Below are 22321 nucleotides of genomic sequence, written 5' to 3' on the forward strand. Positions count from 1 at the left end.
TGACTGGTGCCATCTTGTATTACACGATTTCGGTAGTCGTCGTCTGTCATACTACGAATGCGAATCGTCATCACACGCTATTTCACAAACTGAATCCTTGCTGAATATGTGGTCCGATATTCAAGGTCCGTCTAAGAGCGACTCTGCCATCCCTACGTAGTCGCTGTACGGCTCCGACACGGGAAGTTGGGGGCTGGTCGAGTTAATTGAACATACCACGTTCATAGCGATCTTCCGATTACCACCCTGCACGTGATTGGATGGGACTTGTAACACCGCGGCGCAGTATGCACGGCTTGAACCTCTGCCGAAACATTCGAAGTGCAGCCTTCCGAAATTCTTTCACTCGCCAATTGTAGATGAAGAAATTCCATAAACTATTAGGGGAGATGTGGTACCGATGGATCAAAAATTGCAAAATGATCCCTGGCCCTCAAATCTTCAGCCGAGAATAGCAGATCTTTTGCTGTCTCAACACTTCGATACAAGCTCTACCTATCGCAGACATTTACATGAATATCCGCCTTTTCAAAAAATATTTATAAACGTTTAAAATTTGTTGCTCGAACGTGTCATCGGTCCCCACCCGGTGGGTCCAAAGGCACACGACCATGGGACCTATGAGACATACGCTCAAAAACTCAAATTTGTTCACTTGTTTTGTTGTGTACTATAAGCTAAGCTACAGCAAGTCAATGAAGAATGTTTCGTCGTGACCTTCAAAAATAAATTAGATTACATCAACTCAAATATTGGCATAAAATCTTGTTTTGATTTACGCTAAAATTTACAAAATTAATGCCACATACATATTACCCGCAAATCGAGATTTTGACTTTCAAATACCTCGTAATAGCGATAAAACACCACAGGTAACTATGATTTACAGCCTATATATATGTAGGCGAGTTTCTGTTATTAAGTGATTAGTTGGTCCATCTATTTTGCTTGATTTGTTCATGGTACCATAGGTCCCCCACCCCATAAATATTGTAATTGACTTGAATATAGTCCACTCGAGGACGGTATTGATTAAAAAAATATGTGCCATTATATAGCCTGATACAAGCCCTATACTTCACATCAAAAATTATGGCGGGTTTGTTAGTCTGAAAGGTGATATAGAAAAATGCAAATGTCGATCCAAATTTACTTTACACCCCCTAAAACGTAAATCATTCGTCACAGACCCCATAACTCACGCAGGTCGAATTTTTTTGCATGTGAGGAAAGATTCTGCCAGCATGCAATTGTAGACAAATTCACGGAATGTAATCATGGAATTATCATGGAGAATTTTTCAAGTATTTTCGGTTCCAGTGATCCATCGGTACCACATCTCCCCTACTTGTTAACATGAAAAACGCGACGTACTCGCTTGTAGTGTTCGCCGCTGCACTTTTTGTATTAATCGTCTGCGGTCGTTGCCAATTGGTGCCAGCAGGTGTATAGATCAGCACGACATTGCAAATCGCCGGCACCACCGATACCGAAAATGCCACAACCATCATCGATAGCGTGCGAGCAAGTGTGTTATCCGAATCCTGTCGGGAATCTGAGGGACTAATTATCCTTCTTCGCGCTATAGCGTGTTTCCGATATACGAAATATGTCGTTGCTGTTAGGATCCATACGATGACCAGCGGGATAATGGGAGTTACCAACGCTATCCATTTCGCGTTTCCACTGACGGATATGAAATTAGAGCTCACGACTTTATACGAGCTTCCTGGGATGACAACAGGAAGTAGACATAGCACTATGCACACGAACCATAACGATACGTTTACTCTTTCGGCGCGACGTTTGGCAACGTATGGGTTGTATTCTAGCGGTCTGGACACGGCCCTAAATCGATCTACGCTCGCGAACATCAGTATGAAAATAGACAATATTATGCCTGATACAGAGAAAAATCCCATTGCGATCACAAAGTGATTAGCGTAAATTTCTCCACGTTCACCAGCGCTGTAGCGGTAAACCAAATCTCCATTGTCGTAAGGAGTCATATTGGCAGTCATTCTATACGGCCGCTTGATGACTGCTCCCATGTGCCTCGGCTTGAAGAACGTGAGATATTGTAATATAATCATATTCGGCCATACCACGACTCCTATCAATAAATCGGCAAAAGCGAGGGACATTTTATAAACGCCCTGGGCATCTCGCAGTTTAGCTGTAGTTCCGAATACGCACAGAATGAGTATGTTACCGAAGATCGATGTGATGCATGCTACTCCCATGAAGGCAATGCCTGTTATGATGCTGTGTCGACACCTAAAAATATTGATATTTATCCAACAGATGTCAGTACATTACGACTACGTTCCTCATTATATGGTAACCACGTATGGATATAAATTGAAACCATTGTTCAAACCCTGATTTCAGTTGATAATACGCGATTTGGCGCCAAAACACGCTTACATCTGATGTGAAAATATTAGAACTTGGTTCGATAAATGAAAAGCGTGTATTATTTTAAACATAGCTGTAAATCAGGTAAATGGCACTCTTTTGTATAAGATATTGCTGTCAGACTCATTCCAGTCGAAACCAGTTACGGCGAGACAAATACGCCAATTACCATGAGCATATATCCCAGGGGCGGTTAACTTCTCCAGTCGGCGGACCGGAATAGGGAACATGGAGTACTTGGAGGGCCGTATTTCTGAATCGACACAGTAATCGTGATGGCCAAACCAGTATTTAAGGGACTTATTAACGTAATATACTTTAATAGGTGTTGAAGTCAATGGCATCAATGGTCGATCAAAGTTGTCGACAAGTTCTTAGAGCTTTGGTTGCATGTTAGACGTAAAAACCCTTGGTAACGACTACACGTGATGGAAAGATAGATTTACGGCTTTGTCTGTTCCTTTTCATGGTCGAAAATGTTTGCTCGCAAATTTATGTAGACCGCCTGAACAGAATAAGTCTTTTCATGGCCAGCTTTCTCCGGTAGCGAGCCGCTTTATCATGTAAGACCGAAAACTCTCTGCCGGCCGCTTAAAATCCCTTCGTATGTTGCCCGCCCCTGATGTATCCTCTAGCTAGGGCGAGGTGTCAAACTCGACTAGCGTCGCGGGCCGGATTCAAACCTTCATATCCGGACTAGTCAAATGATACCAAAATGTTTCCTAAAATTCCATGCCCTTGATTTCCACTTTACTGTGCAATTTTTCATCAAAGCGATAGTACATCACATTATATTCGGATTACGGGTTGCATTCTAGCAAACCTTTACCCGCGAACAATGGAATTGGCGGAGATACGATGGTTGAATACAGTTATAATCTGGTAAAACGATGGCTCTAACGGCGATACATAAGTCTGCCAATTTCTATGCCCCTTTGTTTCAGTCGTAAACTGACTTTATTTAACCCTGCATATGAGCTGTGCGCACTGCAAGATATTTGACTGTAAGTGTGAACGTTTGAATTTGGTTCAATAATAAATCGCGATTACGCTTGCTCTGAAGGCCGGGAACCTTTTGAGTCAGAACTGATACAGTATAGTGCGACTGGAGATATTTTGATGATATTTATATGTACTATAACGGTTTCGTATGGTGGTTTTCGCTTCTGTTAATAACTGCTTTTTTGTCCATTTTTGCATAAAACACTAAACTCAGTTTTCACATTTTTTTCCTTCTCGGAATCAAGTCTCAATGTCGGTGACTTGTTCCTATAAGGGTGACTAGGGTAAAACCACAAAACCGCTGAAGGGTTTGGCCTATGAATATACTCTACATTTTCTGTGCTGAGGGGTCATTCGATGGAAGTTTTTTTGCTGAAAATTTCAAATTCGTCAAAAATGTACTGGATAATACAAGTATATAATTTTCAAGATACTTGAAATTGCTTAGCAGGCCGGATGAAATCGTCTGACGGGCAAGATGAGGCCCGCGGTCCATATGTTTCACAGCCCTGTCCTGGGGCGAGACATGGAAACTGGTTTGAATAACATTTGTGTGGTATACGTCAGTACTTTTCAACCTATATTTGAATAGCACACCCTTTTAAAATTTACACAAAAGCTATGCATCCCAGTTCTGATGACTTATAAAAGGTCAAACACTCTCGCCCAGTAGTATCTACCATCTAGCATCATGATGATTTACTAGATACTAGCTAGAACAGGGGTGGGCAAACTTTTGAGCTCGCAGGCCGCACTGTATAAAATTGTGATTTTAAACCAAAACGCAATATCGGTACATAATTATATAATGAGAACATGGAGATAATATATATGCCTATTTAAAACTAAACAAACAGTGCTTTGATGATATCGTGCACGCGTCAAAACAGTGGCGAGATTTTATAGGCTGGTCGACCTCAATAACCGATATGAAAGTCGGGTGTCTCAATTCTTAGCAAATCATTGAAATTTAAATCTGTTTGCAGCGATCTGTGTACTAAATCCACTTTTGGTTCAATTCGAGGACACACAATGCTGGCAGCATCATATACATGTTATCTTCACACACGCTTCTACTATGTGTAGATAAAATATAAATACCCTATTTCTTCGCATACAGAGAACGAATCTGCCTAAGACACGCATGAATCGTTTTTATAAGCACAGCACGGAAATGATTAAAACATGAGTGGCCAATCTGAAATCACACTCGTGATCCGAATTATGTCAATCTCATTTAGGATTTCTGTGATGTTTAGCAGTTGAAACCTTTCAAACTGCGTGGGCCTTGAGATCGGAATGTCGCGCAGGAGATTAAACATAAAAAAACATAGGAAGTATTTACCTTGTAACAGTGGTTCTCAAACTTTTTAAGTCACGACCCCCCCCCCGCTTGTGATGGTGAAAGATTTCGCGCCCCCTTATCGTCATATCACAAAACGAAACCAGGATGCTAGCAAACCTATAACGGATAGTTTGATGGAATGGAACGTCACGACTGTGAAAGAGAGATTTTTAAATATGAAATTTAGACTAAATACAGAGCAACAATTTTGAATTGGATCTGATTCACGCAGAGCGCGAAAAAACTTTCAGCTGAGGTCACCTTCGCACCACCCTTCAGATGCTTTCACGCCCCCAAGGGGTCGAGCCCCCCAGTTTGAGAACCACTGCCTTAGAATTATCATGGTGAAATATACTAAGAAATAGTTTAATCAAGTCCCTGCATTAATTCGATTTTTAGTACGCATTTTATCAATATTTTTAATAAGTTTCTTTAGGCTCTCGCGAGCTGAACATAAGGATGGGGTGGGGGTGGGCCCTAGTTTATCCACCCCTGCGCTAGAAGGTAATCATCGAATCTAAGCTACATTGTGTCCTAAACGCGGTATATGCTAATCCCTGTTCAGCCCCTTAAAGTGATACAACCTTGAAATGTTCTGGGGAAAACTAGGATGTACCCAGGACCGTAACGGCCGCACGCCCAACCCGACAATAGGGGGCAGGCTTGAAGGGACCCAAAATTAGTTCGTGAATTACCATAAATTATAAATTTTTCATATCTTTTTTTAAAATTTATGCATTTATACAACTTTTTAAAAGAAATTCGCACTCGGCGTGATTTACTGCTGACAAATGTCTTGATTATCGGGTACCCCTCTCCAAAGAAAAATAAGCATGATTTATATCAGAGGTCTCAAACTCAAATGTGGGTCAGTTTTCCAGTTTTGCGACGCCATGGGCCGCAGCACTTATAGGGGTATTGTATATCTTTCCAAGTGGGCCTTATTTGGGGGGAATGAATTGTCCTATTGAAAGTGAGCCGATCCGGCAGACTGACAGTAAACACACATCGTCAAAATGTGATTTACTCTTGTATTAATTTAGTCCTGGCACGAAAAGAATCATCACATTTATAACTATTTGAATAGAATTGTTGTTGTACTTGATATGTATTAATTATAAGATATATACACGATATGGGCGAACAAATGTATGATGAAATCATAAAAGCTATCGGGTTATAATTTTGCAGCTACTATGAATATTTTGAATTTAGCAGATTGATAGGCTAATAGAGACTGATCTGATATCAAAACATTTTTAGGTTGAGCATTGTAATTCAAATCCAGGATTCGGGTGTACTTCTGATATGTAGGCTATTAATCTCATTGTCAAATATCTTCAAATACAGGAGCAGAAAAAAATATAAATATAATATAAATATATTAATGAATGTGTCTTAGTGATTGAAATGTCGGAACGCCGAACGGCCCATTGTTGTTACATCGTTGGAGCGTACCACTACGGTACTCGGTATCTTGAAGTGGCCTTAATAACACGGTTTAGCGACCAAAGATGTAACTAACAGATTGCCAATGGTTGCCATGACTACTTGCTTAGTTAGCGAAATATCAAGCTGCGACTTTTCGATCTATTACTATTCCCCTGATACGCGATAAGTTTGTTGCGTCCATGGTTCTAACAAATTCACGGCATTCCTAGTCACTCCGAGTCCACTCGAGTCATTTTCATTTTGCCATCGAGGAAGCCCGAGTCTGAGTAATTCTAAAAAAGGTCGCGTCCAAGTCCAACTCATACATTTCAGTCACGAATCGTCTAAGGGTCAGGTTTTGTCAGCATGAATTGGAAATGTGGCGAAATAGTGAATCTTCCCCTGCATGGTAGCGTTTGCAATAGATGTGATAGTGAAGTTTGATGAATAGTTTCAGGCTTTCGGAGCAATTTAAGAGGGAATTTTGACTTTATAACCTGAAAAGATATATGTGACACTTATATATTGTCAAATTATTAAAAATCTAAAATGTCGTCGCGGGCCGCACAAAATGCTCTAGCGGGCCGCATGCGGCCCGTGGGCGGCGTGTTTGAGACCTCTGATTTTTATGATTGGCATTTCGGTGTCAGCCATTACAGCGCAACGACGCAACGAGACGTACGAAGTTTTAGGCCATGTACTCCGAAAACTGTCCCAGAACGATCGCCAGTAAGAAAACTGTGGTCGAAAAGGACTGCCCATATTCTGACCGAAAACTTCCATACATACATATCCATATATATTTAATTGTCCTTATAGGCGCCTAAATGGCTCGTCCGAATGTCCCTCTCGGGCCAATCTGAACCCCACAAGACAAATACCATACCGCAGAGAAAACTTATTTGCTCTCAGTGAAGAATATCAATTTGAAATCGTGTGCGTCTTTTAGTTTAGTGTTTGGGTGACTTCAATATATTTTAACATAACAGACATGAGGTTACGAAATAACATCATGTAACGAAGTCATTATACCAGCGGGTCCGCCCGAATATGTTTGAATATCATTTACGCCCGGTTCATTTTCCAAGCCAACACCTTGCTAAGCTCTACCGGTAAATCTGATTGTGTGAGCAGAGAGAGGATAAAAAAGTTGTTAGCAATATATATATGCAATTCCTATTATATTGGCCGATTCAATCATGAATTCTAGAAAATTATTGCGCTACGCGCGATTAGGTGACATAAGCTGTCTCACCAAACTGCACAGCAAATCTCGCTGACAAGTAGCGGCCAAAAGGTATAGAATGAAGGATCGCTTCGGATAAGTTTGCATAATCACCCTGGGCTGTTTCAGCCCGTGATGTACCGAGCCCCCGCTAAAGAGCACAGGTGTGCGAACTTTTTTCGCTAACCTTGTGCGACGTGTTTGGTCGCAGTCTTTATTAAATACGAAAAGGAGAATGCTTGATCGATATACAAATAACGTAAGTTATCGTGGTGTATCAATTTGAGAATATTTCATATGCTCACCAGGAAGGCATCCCGGTCCATGGCGATACTTCGCGAAATTGCGCCGTGTGGAAATCATACCCGTGCCACTGTAGACCGCAAAATGGTGTGTACGGCTCGATAATCTCGTGGAACCGCCCGACACCCCCGTCGCGTCGATCGAATAAGGCAGTTTGTACGCATGATTTCACCAAGTCCTCAAAAGCCATCGCGCTTGAGTCTAGCTTCTCAATCAAAACCCGTCAAGTCATCACTCCCGAAATGAAAGACTCATTAACAAATTGATATCGTCGAGCGACGTCTGTGATATCGCCGTAACATGCCGTCTCAACTTTACTTCTGTTGCAAAACAAATCGTAGATTCGCCCCGTGTATTCACTAAATGACCAAGTCGGGCGTTTGCATTCATCATCAAATTCCTTGCAACGCCATCTTTTCAAGCGTTCCAAAATGACAACGAGATAGCGTCCCCTGTTGATCCAATCGTTTGCGTACGTCTCGTAAAGATGTCGGCAACAGTTGTCTTTGTATTTGTTATTCGGCGTTGGAAAGTTTGTGCAAACGTTTCCATCAAATTCCAATCCATGGGGGTTATTGGTCGTTGATTTATTTCGCTCCGTTGTCTTTTCTCTGGTCGATGATTTCGTGAACTTCTTCGAACCCGGACTTAGAGGGTTTGCGAAGTGTGCGGTTGCGTGTCGCACATGGTAATCTACTGGCGTTACGACAACTCGATTCATGTTTTCCGTGGACGTTGGTGCTGACTCATTTCTAGTGCTAACATCCGATTTACAAACATGGATGCACGAAAGTAATATCGTTGTGACCGCTATAATCTGGTGGAACTCTGACAACGCCCTTCCACGCATTCTTCCCTCTTCTACCTCCCCGTCGCTCTGGTTTTGTCGGATAATGCTGTTCATTAGTAAGACAACATTATATGTGGTATTAAAATTAGTTTTGAGTTTTAAAACTTAACAGAGAGGAAACCAAATTCTCGACACCTTATTATTGACAACAACAACGCTCTAAGCAGAAAGGAGGGTTACATGGCAATAGGATATATTAAAAACGAAAACTGAGTTATGGGTGGAAAAAGTGAATATTACATTCACAGTGAATTAGGTTCGTATATTTTCGGCAGACGCTCGTTGGGATCAATCGCGGAAACGTATGCCTGGCCATAAGCTAAATCTAAAACCAAGTAATAGCGCGGGCCGCACAACGCCATTCGAACATGGCACTTCTTCGTGGGACTAAGAATTTTTCTGTGTGGGTCGTAGGTGTTCAACAAGAGAATATTTCAGTTGAGTACTTTTGGGCTGCCACACAATGCATTTCATAAGAGATTCATTCTACAAAATGTTGGCTAATTGATTATAATCAGGGTGGCTACTTCGATGTTGTTTCTTAGATTCAAAAGGTATATTATAAATGGTATATCAAAGGGGTGGGCAGACCTGCTTCATGCGCGAGGCGCAAATCTAAAATCTTAGCTTTCAAAGAGCCACAACTCCAAAAGTGAAAAAATGTGACGTCACAATGAAATGTAGGCTATCGAATGAAGTTTGTTATTGTGTGTTCTCAACCTGGGCTGCGAGGTGTCCGAGATCTGACTGATATGACGTGTAAGCAGTGCGGAGCAGCTCCTTGAAGTGCTGATAAGAATTTAAGGAAGATTTTAGCTCGGTAATCTCGACGACATTTCCTTGGCCAAACTCTGCAGTTATAGATTGCCTTTACGATACAAACGGAATAGCCGTATTCACCATTGCTAGCCCGAAAATGATTGTGACCTGCGCTGGCGTGATTAATAATCAAGTCCATCGTTGAACGCTATGATTTATCATTGATTGATGACCAGGCATACATTGTTACCGGTGAAACGCTTATGTGAACTCATTTCGAGAGTTCAATTGCTAATTTCTAACCATGAAGTGCCACCGTCCCCTAAATTTTACGAGTCCTGCGTAAACAATATGAAAAGAAACAACACGAAAACAATACACATATTGTTTATACGCGATAAAAGGCATCAATTTAAAATCTGGGTAATCATATCTAGCTAAATGGCGAAGCGCGTGTGCATGTGCAATGTGCATTTGTGTAATCATTAATTAGCCGCATGTGGCTCGCAATCCGCACTTTGCCCACCCCTGGTATATAATATGACCTTGTAAGGAAATATCTTCTTTCTCCATAACTTTGTCCCTTTCCACGCACTCTGCACAGATGCTTGGACAGCTAATAACTACACTCATTCACCAGTTACTCTTAATTCAGAGACATCTTATGATAGGTGCAAGGTCCAGTATCAGTCAAAATCTATAGCATCGACGTATGGAAGGTACGACGCAAACAAATCGTAATGCAATTAGTATTACTGCTGTTGCTGATACTGCTGCTGTTTCAGGACACATTGAACGCATTCCTAGTGGAAGAAACATCATTTCTCTCTCAGATGGTCTCACGCCATCCAAGAGGGGCGTGCCCCCAGTTTGAGAACCACTTATAGCGTGTACGCTATAGATACCTATATATTACTTACATATGTTTCAATATTGCAATATGGTTTCCATGGTGCATACCAAGTTGGACGAGGGGCGGTTGAACAATTTACAGTTGGAGAATCCAGGAATATAGCAACTTTCATTGCTGGGGTATAGACAAATTCAAGACGTAAGTCATTACGCTCGCACAATGCCAAGGCTTACTAAGCTATCTAAGTAATCTCCCTTTCATCACACAACTACCAAGTTCCGTGTGATTCAATAAAATATTTCGTTATGCAACATCAGATAAGTGACATGTATGCGAATAAAGTCCACCATATCTTAGCGATGATTCATTGCACTCTTTTTGCCAAAATTCTTAGTGCACGATGGTTGGAAGATGCGTGTTAGACCATGCATCATACTAGTCCCGAATAATGATGAATACTAACACGATACTGGCTCTACATATTTAAGTTGGCGATTCATTCGTGCCGTTAACGAATTACAGCATGAAGATAACAACGAGATCTTTGGAGTGAACGCTAGGTGAAACACGTTTCCACCCACATCGGTATGATTCATGTCAAGAATGTTACCAACTGAATTTTGATTATTGGCTACCACTGAGATAACAGGCAGGCACGTGAAAGGAAAGACAAAAATGACATTCCGATATACTTCCCTTGTCAAAAAAGACGAAACATGAAATCTGAAACAATTAATCTCGCTTGCTTGATTCTTGCTAAGAATGGGTTCAAGAATGATTGTAATATATTTATCACTCTAACTAAACATTTACAAGAACATTTTACATAGGCCTACATAAATATGGTCAGAGGGCGTCACGTCACGCCACGGAATTTCAGAAGTCAACATACATTTTAATAACGCTCGTATCCACGGGAACCAGATCCTTCCAGGGGTTCGCACGATCTTTGCACTCTGCTTTTCAGATTGTCGTAAGTCGAGCGATCGCAATAAACCGGAATTATACTCTGAAAAATCCAAGGTGGACGAGGCCAACATTTGTATACGCGGATCATTGCACACTTGAATCGCTGATGTGGTTTTTTCTTGATTAAAACGCCTTTCGAAGAGCACACACAAATGAAGAATAGCACCAGAAAAATATAGTGCACACTGCATACACTTAGCAATTTTACGATGTTATATAGGTACGCCAATATGCAGCAGTGGAACTATGACAGAACAGTGGCAGAGTTTTATAGACTGGCTGTTCCGGAGTATAGGCCTATCAGCACAGGTGATTAAAGAGTTATTGATATCACTTTAACCTTTATAAATTTTGAAGTGTAGGCCCTAGGTAGAATTCGCAGCTTCCCAACACAACCCACTGCTTCATGAACAGGTCTGCAACCTCTAATTTTGAGTCAAACTAGGTCTGGGTTTTCACCGCCATCTCCATTAGAAATTGATCAAGAGTAGACACCAGCCCATGACGTCGTTCACACACTACCAGTCATCGTCAATTCAGAATCGATTAGAGACAGAAATATATCCTTTAGTAGGTCATCGACGGTACTGAACTTGAATATTTCGTAAATGCTGCTCTCTGGATCACATTCATTGCAGCATAATTTATTGCACCCGGGTCTTTTCGTGCGAACGTCCTCACGAGCTCACGAAGCAAAACAAGGAGTCGACTCCGTTTAATTCGGACGGTTTGATTCCGCTCACTTTTGGCCGAATTAAGCAGAAAACAAATACAACGCCCCATTTTCAGGCGTAAAGGCACAGTAGCCTACGCATTCAAAATAAAGTACTGTTGCGTAATAAATGAATTACAGTTGCGCTTTACTGCAGTTATTGGCACGGATATAATAAAACGCACATTAGTTAAATCTTCAAGTTAGTTATATTGTACAGTATTTTCGATACCAAACCATTCAACAAATACTGTAAACTGCATTATTGTGAATCACGTGCATATTGGGTACAAATAGTACTTTTAGATAACTCACCAACGCAACTAACTGCCGAACTTTAAAGTAAGCGTCTTCACTCTTTTCTTCGTTCACATGTGTGAGCAATTTCATATTTTTTGCTACCCTTTTCTGTGTCAATCTATTCTATAAGATGGACGCAATTGAACTGAAGTAATAGCGACTATGATGCAGGTACGGCCTCAAAAGAGTTCATTGTTCGATGGATCGTAATTTTTCACTATAATCACTCATCTTGTGTTAAAACGAACGAAGTAGGTTACTGTTTATTTTAGCATAACCTAATAACAGGAATAGCGAGTCCGTTATCCGAATCAATCAAAATATTGTCCGAATTAATCTGAGTTTTTTACGTGAAATTTTTACTTCCGTACCGTTCCTAAGCATTTTTGGCAGAATACAGCGGTTCTCCGGAGAATTCGGTGTCCAAATTTAGCGATGTCGCCTCTATTATAAACAGAGATGCAAATCAAACGTTTTTTGGTAGACAGGAACAGTACGACGCAGTGATGTAATTCTCAAAAAGAATTCTAAACGACGTCACTTGCACCGGTTGCATGGTATCATAACCTTGGAGCTAAACAAATTATGCTCGAATGAAAGCATTACAAAAATATTTGGACGATTAATTTGCGATACAAGCGTTCAGTTGTGAAATCTTGAGTTTTAAGGAAGATACAGCACGGAGTACTTACCGGTGAGTAGATAAACGATTCCCGCCCAAAATTGAAGAATATTACAATATTCACGAATTTGTCTTTTGGTATTTCATCTGAGAAGGTTGTCAGTCCTGTCAATAAAGCTTTAGACTAGTTTAAGTGTCATTGAAGAGACTATTTATTGACCTAAAAACGGAAGATTTTGTACTCAAAAGTAAACAACCTAATTTTGAAAAAATTTAACTCTCAAGTATTGAAATTAGGCATTGCTGCACATGTGTTGAAATTAGAGTACTTTTGTACACTTTGGTTGGAACTGAATGTTACGCCATTTCAAATTATTTGTTTTATTCGATGGTTTATGATTCACTATGACTATAGACAATGGGCTAACTACAACAGTAAGCCTGTAAAAGTAGGCTAGAAGGAGTAAAATGTCCAATGAAAAGTTTACCGACAGTGCAACCAAGTGTTGGGATGACTCGAGTCATGACTTGACTCGAGTCAGACCCGAGTCACCTTTTTCGTATGACTTGACTTGACTTGAGTCACTTTGCTTAAATGGCTTGACTTGACTCGGCCTATCAGAAATGTGGATTGACTCGTTACTCGGAGCAAAATTCACGAGTCAATTTCAAGTCATCAAACAATCGATGTCGATAAGAATCACTGTATCTTGCATTGTCGAATTGTTCGCGAAACGATGTTGTAGCCCGTGAGAGCGACCGATCATTTAATTATAGTGTGTTTTACTGAGCCTCCGTTGTTCTCTCGCAAATAAATTGACTGCAAACGAAGTGATCGAAGCATACAGCTTACGCTGTCGTAAACTAGTATTGTGAAGTAATTTAATAGCAAAATGCCTGTTTCTGTTCTCTGTTCTTACCTTAGCCAAACCTCTTGTTTTATTGTAATTGGATTCGAATATAGTTTATAGTCCTCAACCATTGGCGCAGGCTCGAATGGTATCATATCAACTTGTAATTGGTTAATATATTGCATCTTATCAATTCGTTTCACTACTCTCGTTTTTGGCATGGTAACTCTATAAACAGATCCTATGCAATTATTTACATAGTTTAGCATTTCTATGTATATGTGAGCGATACAACGCCTTATTGCGTGTGTATTTAACTCTGTATTTGTTCATCGGTTCAGAATCAATGACCACTCAATCTGTATTTTAGACAGCTACCAAAATGCAATGACGTAAGCATGCATCATACCTCGAAAATGCAACTTGACTCGTGACTTGACTTGACTTGACTTGACTCGACTTGACTCGAGTCACCTCGAAAAATCGAGGGACTTGACTTGACTCGAGTCACCTTCGAAAATCGATTGACTTGACTATTGACTTGACTCGAGTCAAAATGTGCAATGACTCGAAATGACTCGGACTCGAAGGCAGTGACTTGATCCCAACACCGGTGCAACCTCTACGACACCAATGAAATGCAATTTGCAAAAATATTTTTAACTTCCTAAACAATTTTCACAATATTTTGACCTAACGCTACAATTTTGACGAAATTTTGACTTTTTTGCAAAGTCAAATAATAATTGGTCTATAGTTATCATTAGGGCGATTTTGTTTTACCTAAAAAGAGGAAGATTTTAACCTAAAAATCAAATTTTCACCTAACGTTTGCAAATTAGGTGTTTTCCCACAAAATGTTAGAATCGTACTACTTATCCTCATTTCTGGTTGGAACTGGGTGTTCCTACGAATTGGTTTGGCCTGAAAAAATTTTTTGACTCAAAAACTGCCAAATTTAACATGAAAAATCGAAATCTGGTCCGATGAAGAATTGTAGTAGTTACATCAAGTATTATGGTAGAAATAATTAAAATTTGTTGTAGTACAACGAAAGATGCTTTCCGACATTCTCGGGTAGACGGCGTCTGTCCCTACGAAGTAGTTCGCCAAGATTGGAGAAGGAACGTTCAACAACATCAGTTGTTGGCTGACAACACTGAAGTCTTGCGTACACTGCTGGTGAAACACCGTGTTGCTTCTTGTTATAAAAACCATGCAATGCCCGCGCACTCACGCAGTCTTGCTTCAGTTAGGATATTGCAGTACGTTGAGCATAACACCATGTCAACCTATGTGTTTCATTTGAATGTTTATGCTTCACTATGAGCACTGAGCAGACAATGGGCCGTCTACAACGGTAGGCCTATAAAGTCGACTACAAGCTGTAAAATGTAAAATGATAAGTAGTTCCCCGACAGTGCAAAATCAATACAAACGCAATGCAGGTTGCAAAAAATTTGACTTTGTAAAAAACTTGACGGTTTTTGCCCTAACCCTACAATTTTGACAAAATTTTGACTTTTTTGGACATGTCAAAAAAATCGCCCTAGTTATTTGGTCTATGTGCCTACATCGCTCAGACTGCCTTACGTGATCAGCGTTATGATCGGTCTCTGTGTAACGGTAGGCTGTTGTTGTTGTTTAAACATAAGGAATGGCGCTTATCGATCGCCCGATTACCGTTTGCGACACGGTCAATAATATTGTACATGAATACTGGCAGAAACGAAATAAAGTGGATACACTTAGATCATAACAAGCGGTTTCACAAGAACACGAGGGTAAGGCGGTTGCACAAGAAAACCAATCAAACATTAGATTAGTATGATAAACTCAAGTTACAAATTGCGGTAGCACGATAACACAAATTCAACGACAAAAGGAGTAATTTGAGGATCAAGGAGTAATTCGGCAATACAAAAATTAACTTTCAATTGAGCAGATTCATCCATAAGCAATTCACGATGAAAAGCATATTTTGGACAACATATTAAAAAGGTTCGACGGCTTCGGGGTATCGGCAGTAACTACAACAAGCAGATTCAACTATTACAATTTTAAACAAATGGGCGTTCAATCGGCAATGTCAAGATTTAAAACGAAAAATGATGCCATCTATGAGGCGGTTTCCACAAGCAGGGGGAGCATCACAAGGTTTGGGCCGAGGTTTTGAAGGATTTATATTGAAATCCCTTTTTCGGATGGTATTCCTGATCCCACAACGTCATGCAGTGACTACGCACAATACGGCGAGCTTCTTGTTCCGAGAGCTTCGGCAAACCCCGATAATTCGGCGGGAAGTCAAAGACGGTTTCCGCCAATCTGTCCGATTTTTGATTGCCGAAAATGCCTACGGGGCCGGGGATCCAGAGGAATGACACGCTGACTTCACGTTGTCTGAGTTGCGCAATAGACGAGAAAATCTCATATATGAGCCTATGAACAGGATAGCAGTTGTAATTATTAATGCAAACTAGAGCACTTGAACAGTCTGACAAATGAGAAATTTGTTTGACGAGGATCGGTTTCTGGAGATCCAGTTCAGTGCTTGGTCGATCGCTAGAAGCTCCACCGACAGGACCGAATGATTCATTGAACAGTCCTCAGCTACTACCACATCAAGTGACGGGACGCAAAAAGCCACTCCACCTCCAACTAGAGAATTATGCCCGTCTGCAACGCTACAATTTCGACAAAACTTTGACTTTTTTGACATGTAAAAATAAATCGCCCTATAGTTATCAAGTAATTGTGCCGATATCACTTAGACTGCCTTACGTGATCTGCGTTATGATCGGTCTCCGTGTAACGGTAGGCACTTGTTGCCAAGGCATGGTATGGTATGGAATGGGAGTTTTCCATACTCCATTCCCGATCCAATCGTTTCATACTACACTTAACAATTTTCCATACCATAGCAACATTCTTCCATACCATATTTGATACTTCTCCCATACTTTGGCAACTTGCCCATCCTTTCAGTGATATTCTATTTTGGATACGTGGAAACGTTCCGGCATTTTTATTCTAATTATTTGGGATGAAATTATCCATTTCAACAGCCCTGATGCACCAATGTTATCCCCTGTTTTTTTTATATCATATGTCGTCAGCAGAGTATGTTGGATGATTCCATCCAAGACTGATCGCATAATATATACACACAGCAATATTTGGAAATCACAACATAATCTCATGACATGTGAATCTAGTGTGGTAACGCACTGCCAGCAGTATTACCATCTACAAAATAACTTTGACCAACGGTATCGTGAAATTAGAAGATTGTTTCCCAGCCTTTTTTCTTTCTTCCCACAACCTTAAATCTATATTTTCACCCTTTAAAATTGCTCCCTCCTATAAAATTTGGTGATACTTTGTTTTGTAAAGACTTGCAACTGGTGAAAGTTAAGACCCCAAGAATTAATGAGCAGTGAACTGGTAACCGTAAACGCAATGTTGCGCCTCCATAATATGTATATGTTAGCAGACAGAAAAATAGGAAGGGTTTGAAATATTTCCAAATGTAGCGAAGTAGCGTCAATTCACATGCGGGAACTTCGCACCGCAGAGGGACTTGGGGTGTACTGTACCACCATTGATTTCTTCGGATATACCTTGCATATAAAGTTTTCTAATTGTAGAAGCAGAACACGCCCGAATTCTCGAGTATAAATGCTAGGAAAAGTTAGTGGGATTCGGATTTCAAGTCAATCTCGTGAATGAACGTCCTTGATAATATTGTTAGTTTCATATATTATTTTCATTATCAACCCACGTGATCTGATTGACCAGCATAGAGCTGATGGAACGGGGGTGGCTTCGAAAATGGGGGCAAAAAATTAATGATGATGTATTTGCCGGTTTTAATCAATCACTTTGTTGCATGTCGTTACTTCTTGGCCTCCCATCAGGATTGTGGGGGGAGTCAATCAATCAATCTGTTTTATAAATATTTTCATCGTTTCAAAACACCACAAAATTGGGATACAATGAAAACATAGGAAGGTGTTGAATTAACTTGGAGTATAATCTTTAAGATCAAACACCCACCTTGGCCTAGGCGAAGTAAAGAAGAGGCATGCATTGCACACTGAATGAAAAGTAATTCAGAGAATATAAGACGCAAGCGACAAAATGAGGTGGCCGGTGGCGTAAGGCGAGGTCGATATTAAGTCGTTGTCCGGTTATCCTGAAGGCTGGCTAGTATTCATTTAGAAGAAATTGCTTGTATTTCGACTTGAATGCGGAGATGCTTGACGACTGTCGGATAGCCGGCGAGAGGCTGTTCCACAATTGGAGTCCGGCATACTTGATAGAGCAATGCGTTTTCTCGTATTCTGTCCTGATCATATGGTAGTTGTTCTTCGTTGACGCGCGAGTCCAAATATAATCATAACACGCAAAGCACAAATGTCCACCAAAACGATGCAAAACATATTCGCCTGCTTCCTTCACTGCGACTTGGGGGTGAGAGCAGCTGCTTTTATCAGAGCCATCTAGGATTGAAAAACTGGATGCAACAAACTTGGTGAGTGGTTCTAAGGGAACAAGCAGTCCCTCACGATCGAGTAAGTCGAAATAGCGGAAACTTACACCACCGGACTCATCAGAAACTAACTTTTCCAATAGTTTGCCTCCTGTGTTTGATGAATTTTTCATGCCTGCTAAAAATGTCCACTCTCATTACACGAGATACTCGTCTAAAGGAAATATCTATTCACCCCCACCAACTAGCAACCTAACTAAGAGATCTGTCGACTACTCGGGACCTGTCATCTGGAATGCATTACCACCACATATCCGTGAATTGCCTTACAATAGATTCAAAAAAGCCCTACTTGATCACTTCTTGTCATTATACTCACACTGTTGCCCCACCTCGCCCAAACATTGCTTCATTGATCATTTGCTACCATCGTTTAATTTTTTTTCTATTTTACTTTTTTAACTAACATTTTTTACTGCCAGACTGTTTAGAGTCAAGTGTAGGGGAGATGTGGTACCGATGGATCACTGGTACCGAAAATACTTGAAAAATTCTCCATGATAATACCATGATTACACTCCGTGAATTTGTCTACAATTACATGCTGACAGAATCTTTCCTCACACGCAAAAAAATCGACCTGCGTGAGCTATGAGGTCTGTGACGAATGATTTACGTTTTAGGGGGTGTAAACTAAATTTGGATCGACATTTGCATTTTTCTATATCACCTTTCAGACTATCAAACCCGCCATAATTTTTGATGTGAAGTATAGGGCTTGCATCAGGGTATAAAATGGCGCATATTTTTTCGAAGCAATACCATCCTCGAGTGGACTCTTTTCAAGTCAATTACAATATTTATGGGGTGGGGACCTATGGTACCATAGCCAAATCAAGCAAAATAGATGGACCAACTAATAACTTAACAACAGAAACTCGCCTAAATATATAGGCTATAAGTCATAGTTACCTGTGGTATTTTATCTCTATTACGAGGTATTTGAAAGTCAAAATGTGGATTTGCGGATAATATGTATGTGGTAATAATTTTGTAAGTTTAGGCGTAAATCAAAACATGATTTTATGCCAACATTTGAGTTGATATAATCTATTTTATTCTTGAAGGTCGCGACGAAACATTCTTCATTGGCTTGCTGTAGCTTAGATTATAGTACACAACAAAACAAGTTACCAAATATGAGTTTTTGACCGTATGTCTCATAGGTCCCATGGTCGTGTGCCTTCGGACCCACCGGGTGGGGACCGATGACACGTTCGAGCAACAAATTTTAAACGTTTATAAATATTTCTTGAAAAGGCGGATATATCATGTCAATGTCCGCGATAGGTAGAGCTTGTATCGAAGTGTTGAGACAGCAAAAGATCTGCTATTCTCGGCTGAAGATTTGAGGGCCAGAGATCATTTTGCAATTTTTGATCCATCGGTACCCCATCTCCCCTACCTGTTTGATGTTGGTGTGATCAGACTAGATGACCTACACGGTCTTATCGATCATTCCTATCTAATACCGAGTGCATGCATATTTTCTGTACCACCATCACTGCCGTGTGTTACGTATTTTGGTTGGATGAAAATAAAGACTCTCTCTCTCTCTCTCTCTTTCTCTTGAAACATATCTATCAAGATAATTTTTCAAGGACCTTCCTACCAATGAAACCAGAAAAAACATATGTCACCTCCTCACTGTCAGGAGATAGAACTGGTCGGTAATTTTAATCACCACACCAATGACACATCAGTAATTGAAAATGATCCTAATGAGTGTCTCTCCAAGTAGAGACTTATGAAAAAGCGATTGCAGTATAGGCTGACTCTAGATCTCCCTTTCCAACTGGTACGAAACAAGACCGACAATTGGACAAATATCTTATTAAAATACCGTTAAAAATTGCTGGTAACATCCTGGTAAGACCATACACCAGTAAATAAACAATAAATGAACTGAACAACAACCACAACAACAACAACAGAACAAAGCTGGCTACTCCCACCACGTCGCTTACGAAAATGAACGCACGTGCGCTCCAAAGCAGTCCAAGTGGCGAGTGATCGTTAAAGAAAATAATACAATGAGTTGAACTTGAAACACAAATATCATGCTTCCAGTAATTTATGTACAGTTTTGAGGATGGAGCAGTATTACCTTTTCAGAATTGGCAAATTATCGTAAACCAACCTGAAACATCCCCCACTAATTTGCTTATACCGAGAGAACCTTCGTTAAATCAAGTCACTTTGGAATTTTACTAGATAGGTTCCTTGTGGTACAGAATTTGAATATATTATATATTATACTGAAGAGGGTCAGTTGAAAAGCTTATAATAGTGAATAAATTGCGAATATGAATGTCTTGTTCGTTGCAATTTTATTAGAATATCACATACCCCTCTGCAAAGAAGTCTGCCCTAAGATGTGACTGCAGGATTTCAATCGGATTTAATGAGGTTTGCTTTCAGAGGCAATAATTCTGGGGGCTGTATCCGTTTCATTTTATAAGTCAACTATCGAAATCGTGAAAAAAATTGATTTTGCTATTTTGTGGGGCCACTGCTTTAGTGCTTTGGCCAAGGGACAATAGTACATTTGCTCGATACCATGCTCTTGGACATCAGTTTGGTCTCCGGGACCGGTAATTCTAACGGTGTTTTACTAGGTGTCGTGTCAGAATTTCAAAGCCATAATTACTGGATATACACATACATACTTATATAATAGACTGCGAATAGTAAAAAGTGATTCGGGTCATAACATGAGATATAGATGGATGCAGTAGTTCACAGGGTGAAAGCAATGTTATCCAAGTGTCAAACAAATCGGTTTCCACTCATTTTTCCACTGTGCATCATACTAATAGTAGCCTATTTAAAAGATTTATTGACTACTTAAGGCCAATCAATTGGAAGTCACTACCACAATATATTTGTGAGCTGCCGTATAATAGATCTAAGAAAGATATTGCATTTTTCTCATCTGGAGAAAGAAAAGAGCCTCATTATCTGTACAATTTATTACTCAAATCCCGAGGATTGTGTGCTGATATGATGCGGACACTTGCTTTGCGAATACCGTGTGTGGAAAATGAAACGCGATGCCGTGACCTTTCGAGAAAAACCCTATTGATATACACGAAGTTTTCTAGGCTTTTATTGACTAAAAGTGTAGACTAAGCTACAAAGTATATAAACAATAAAATACACAAGTAAATCAGGAAACACATGCTACTCTCGAAACGCCCTAACACCAGAATGATCAACAAACTAAAGGACAAACGGACGAAATAATTACGAAAGGAAATGACGCAAAGCGAGACACCTAGTGGATACATAAAACACTACACGCGACAATAGCGCTCCAGGACGCCCGTTCAAGTACCCTCAGTGTTCGTTAGTCTCTAAGTTGTTGGGGTTTATCCGGCATGGCATGTCAACCGCAAATCTAGCTCTTGGCAAACCACTGAATAGTTTTGTGTTACCGGTCTGGCTTCCAACTTCCAATGCTCAAGGGCGAATTTATGGGTTGACATTGACACGCATAGGTGGTCAAAGTAGTCACCGTTGGTACTCATGTAGAAGTAGAAGCAACGCCGTAAAATTTTATTGATTACATACAAGTCATAGTGGCGATTTTCAATACATGTCAGAATAACTTCAAATGGAAGTGAAAAATGAAAGTATCAAAAGTATACTCTAGTAGTTTCAGAAAGTATATTTGGTCGAAGGATCATACTTTTAGCAGTTAATCGGACGTGGCAATTATTGAAATTGCAAGACTGTCTTAGCGGCTGACGATACTGCAAATTTCGAAAAGATACTCATTTACGGTGACACATAGAGGCTATTACGCCCAATCACTATGAGAATTCCACTCACAGTGCGGAAAACACGGGGCCTATACGATATTCGATATCGCAGGCCCCGGTTGAATGTGTCACAATAAGTACGAGAGTCCGACGTCAATAATTTTGCTGAGGAGATTTTAAATATATAGCCTATCATCGATATATAGCATGCATTTCGTGAGTTATATGAGGACTTTGACACGAGCCCGCTGCAGATTCCCGCCCCGATCTATATTCGTTGTAGCGACGGTGACAATTTTATCAATTTGGATCCGTCGCGCGACAAATGCGATCCATCACTTCGCCACTGGACTTGACATTCAGCA

At 40.3% G+C, this 22321-nt stretch overlaps 2 protein-coding genes across 3 annotated transcripts in view; one reads left to right on the forward strand and one right to left on the reverse strand.

Moving 5' to 3' along the window:
- Nucleotides 1–22321, forward strand: part of LOC145437449 (type-2 angiotensin II receptor-like) — a 50587-nt gene that overhangs the window by 27715 nt on the left and 551 nt on the right. The window lies entirely within an intron of this gene.
- Nucleotides 1287–9859, reverse strand: LOC145437960 (mu-type opioid receptor-like). Its single transcript, XM_080315330.1, has 2 exons — nucleotides 7727–9859; nucleotides 1287–2277 (listed from the first exon to the last, which is right to left on the reverse strand). The coding sequence occupies exons 1-2, from the start codon at nucleotides 7912–7914 to the stop codon at nucleotides 1287–1289; spliced, it is 1179 nt and encodes a 392-aa protein (XP_080171456.1). The 5' UTR covers nucleotides 7915–9859.

Source organism: Botryllus schlosseri, chromosome 4 (genome assembly GCF_051294905.1).
Source record: "Botryllus schlosseri isolate E-star chromosome 4, Bs_hap1, whole genome shotgun sequence".
Classification (NCBI taxonomy): Eukaryota; Metazoa; Chordata; class Ascidiacea; order Stolidobranchia; family Styelidae; genus Botryllus; species Botryllus schlosseri.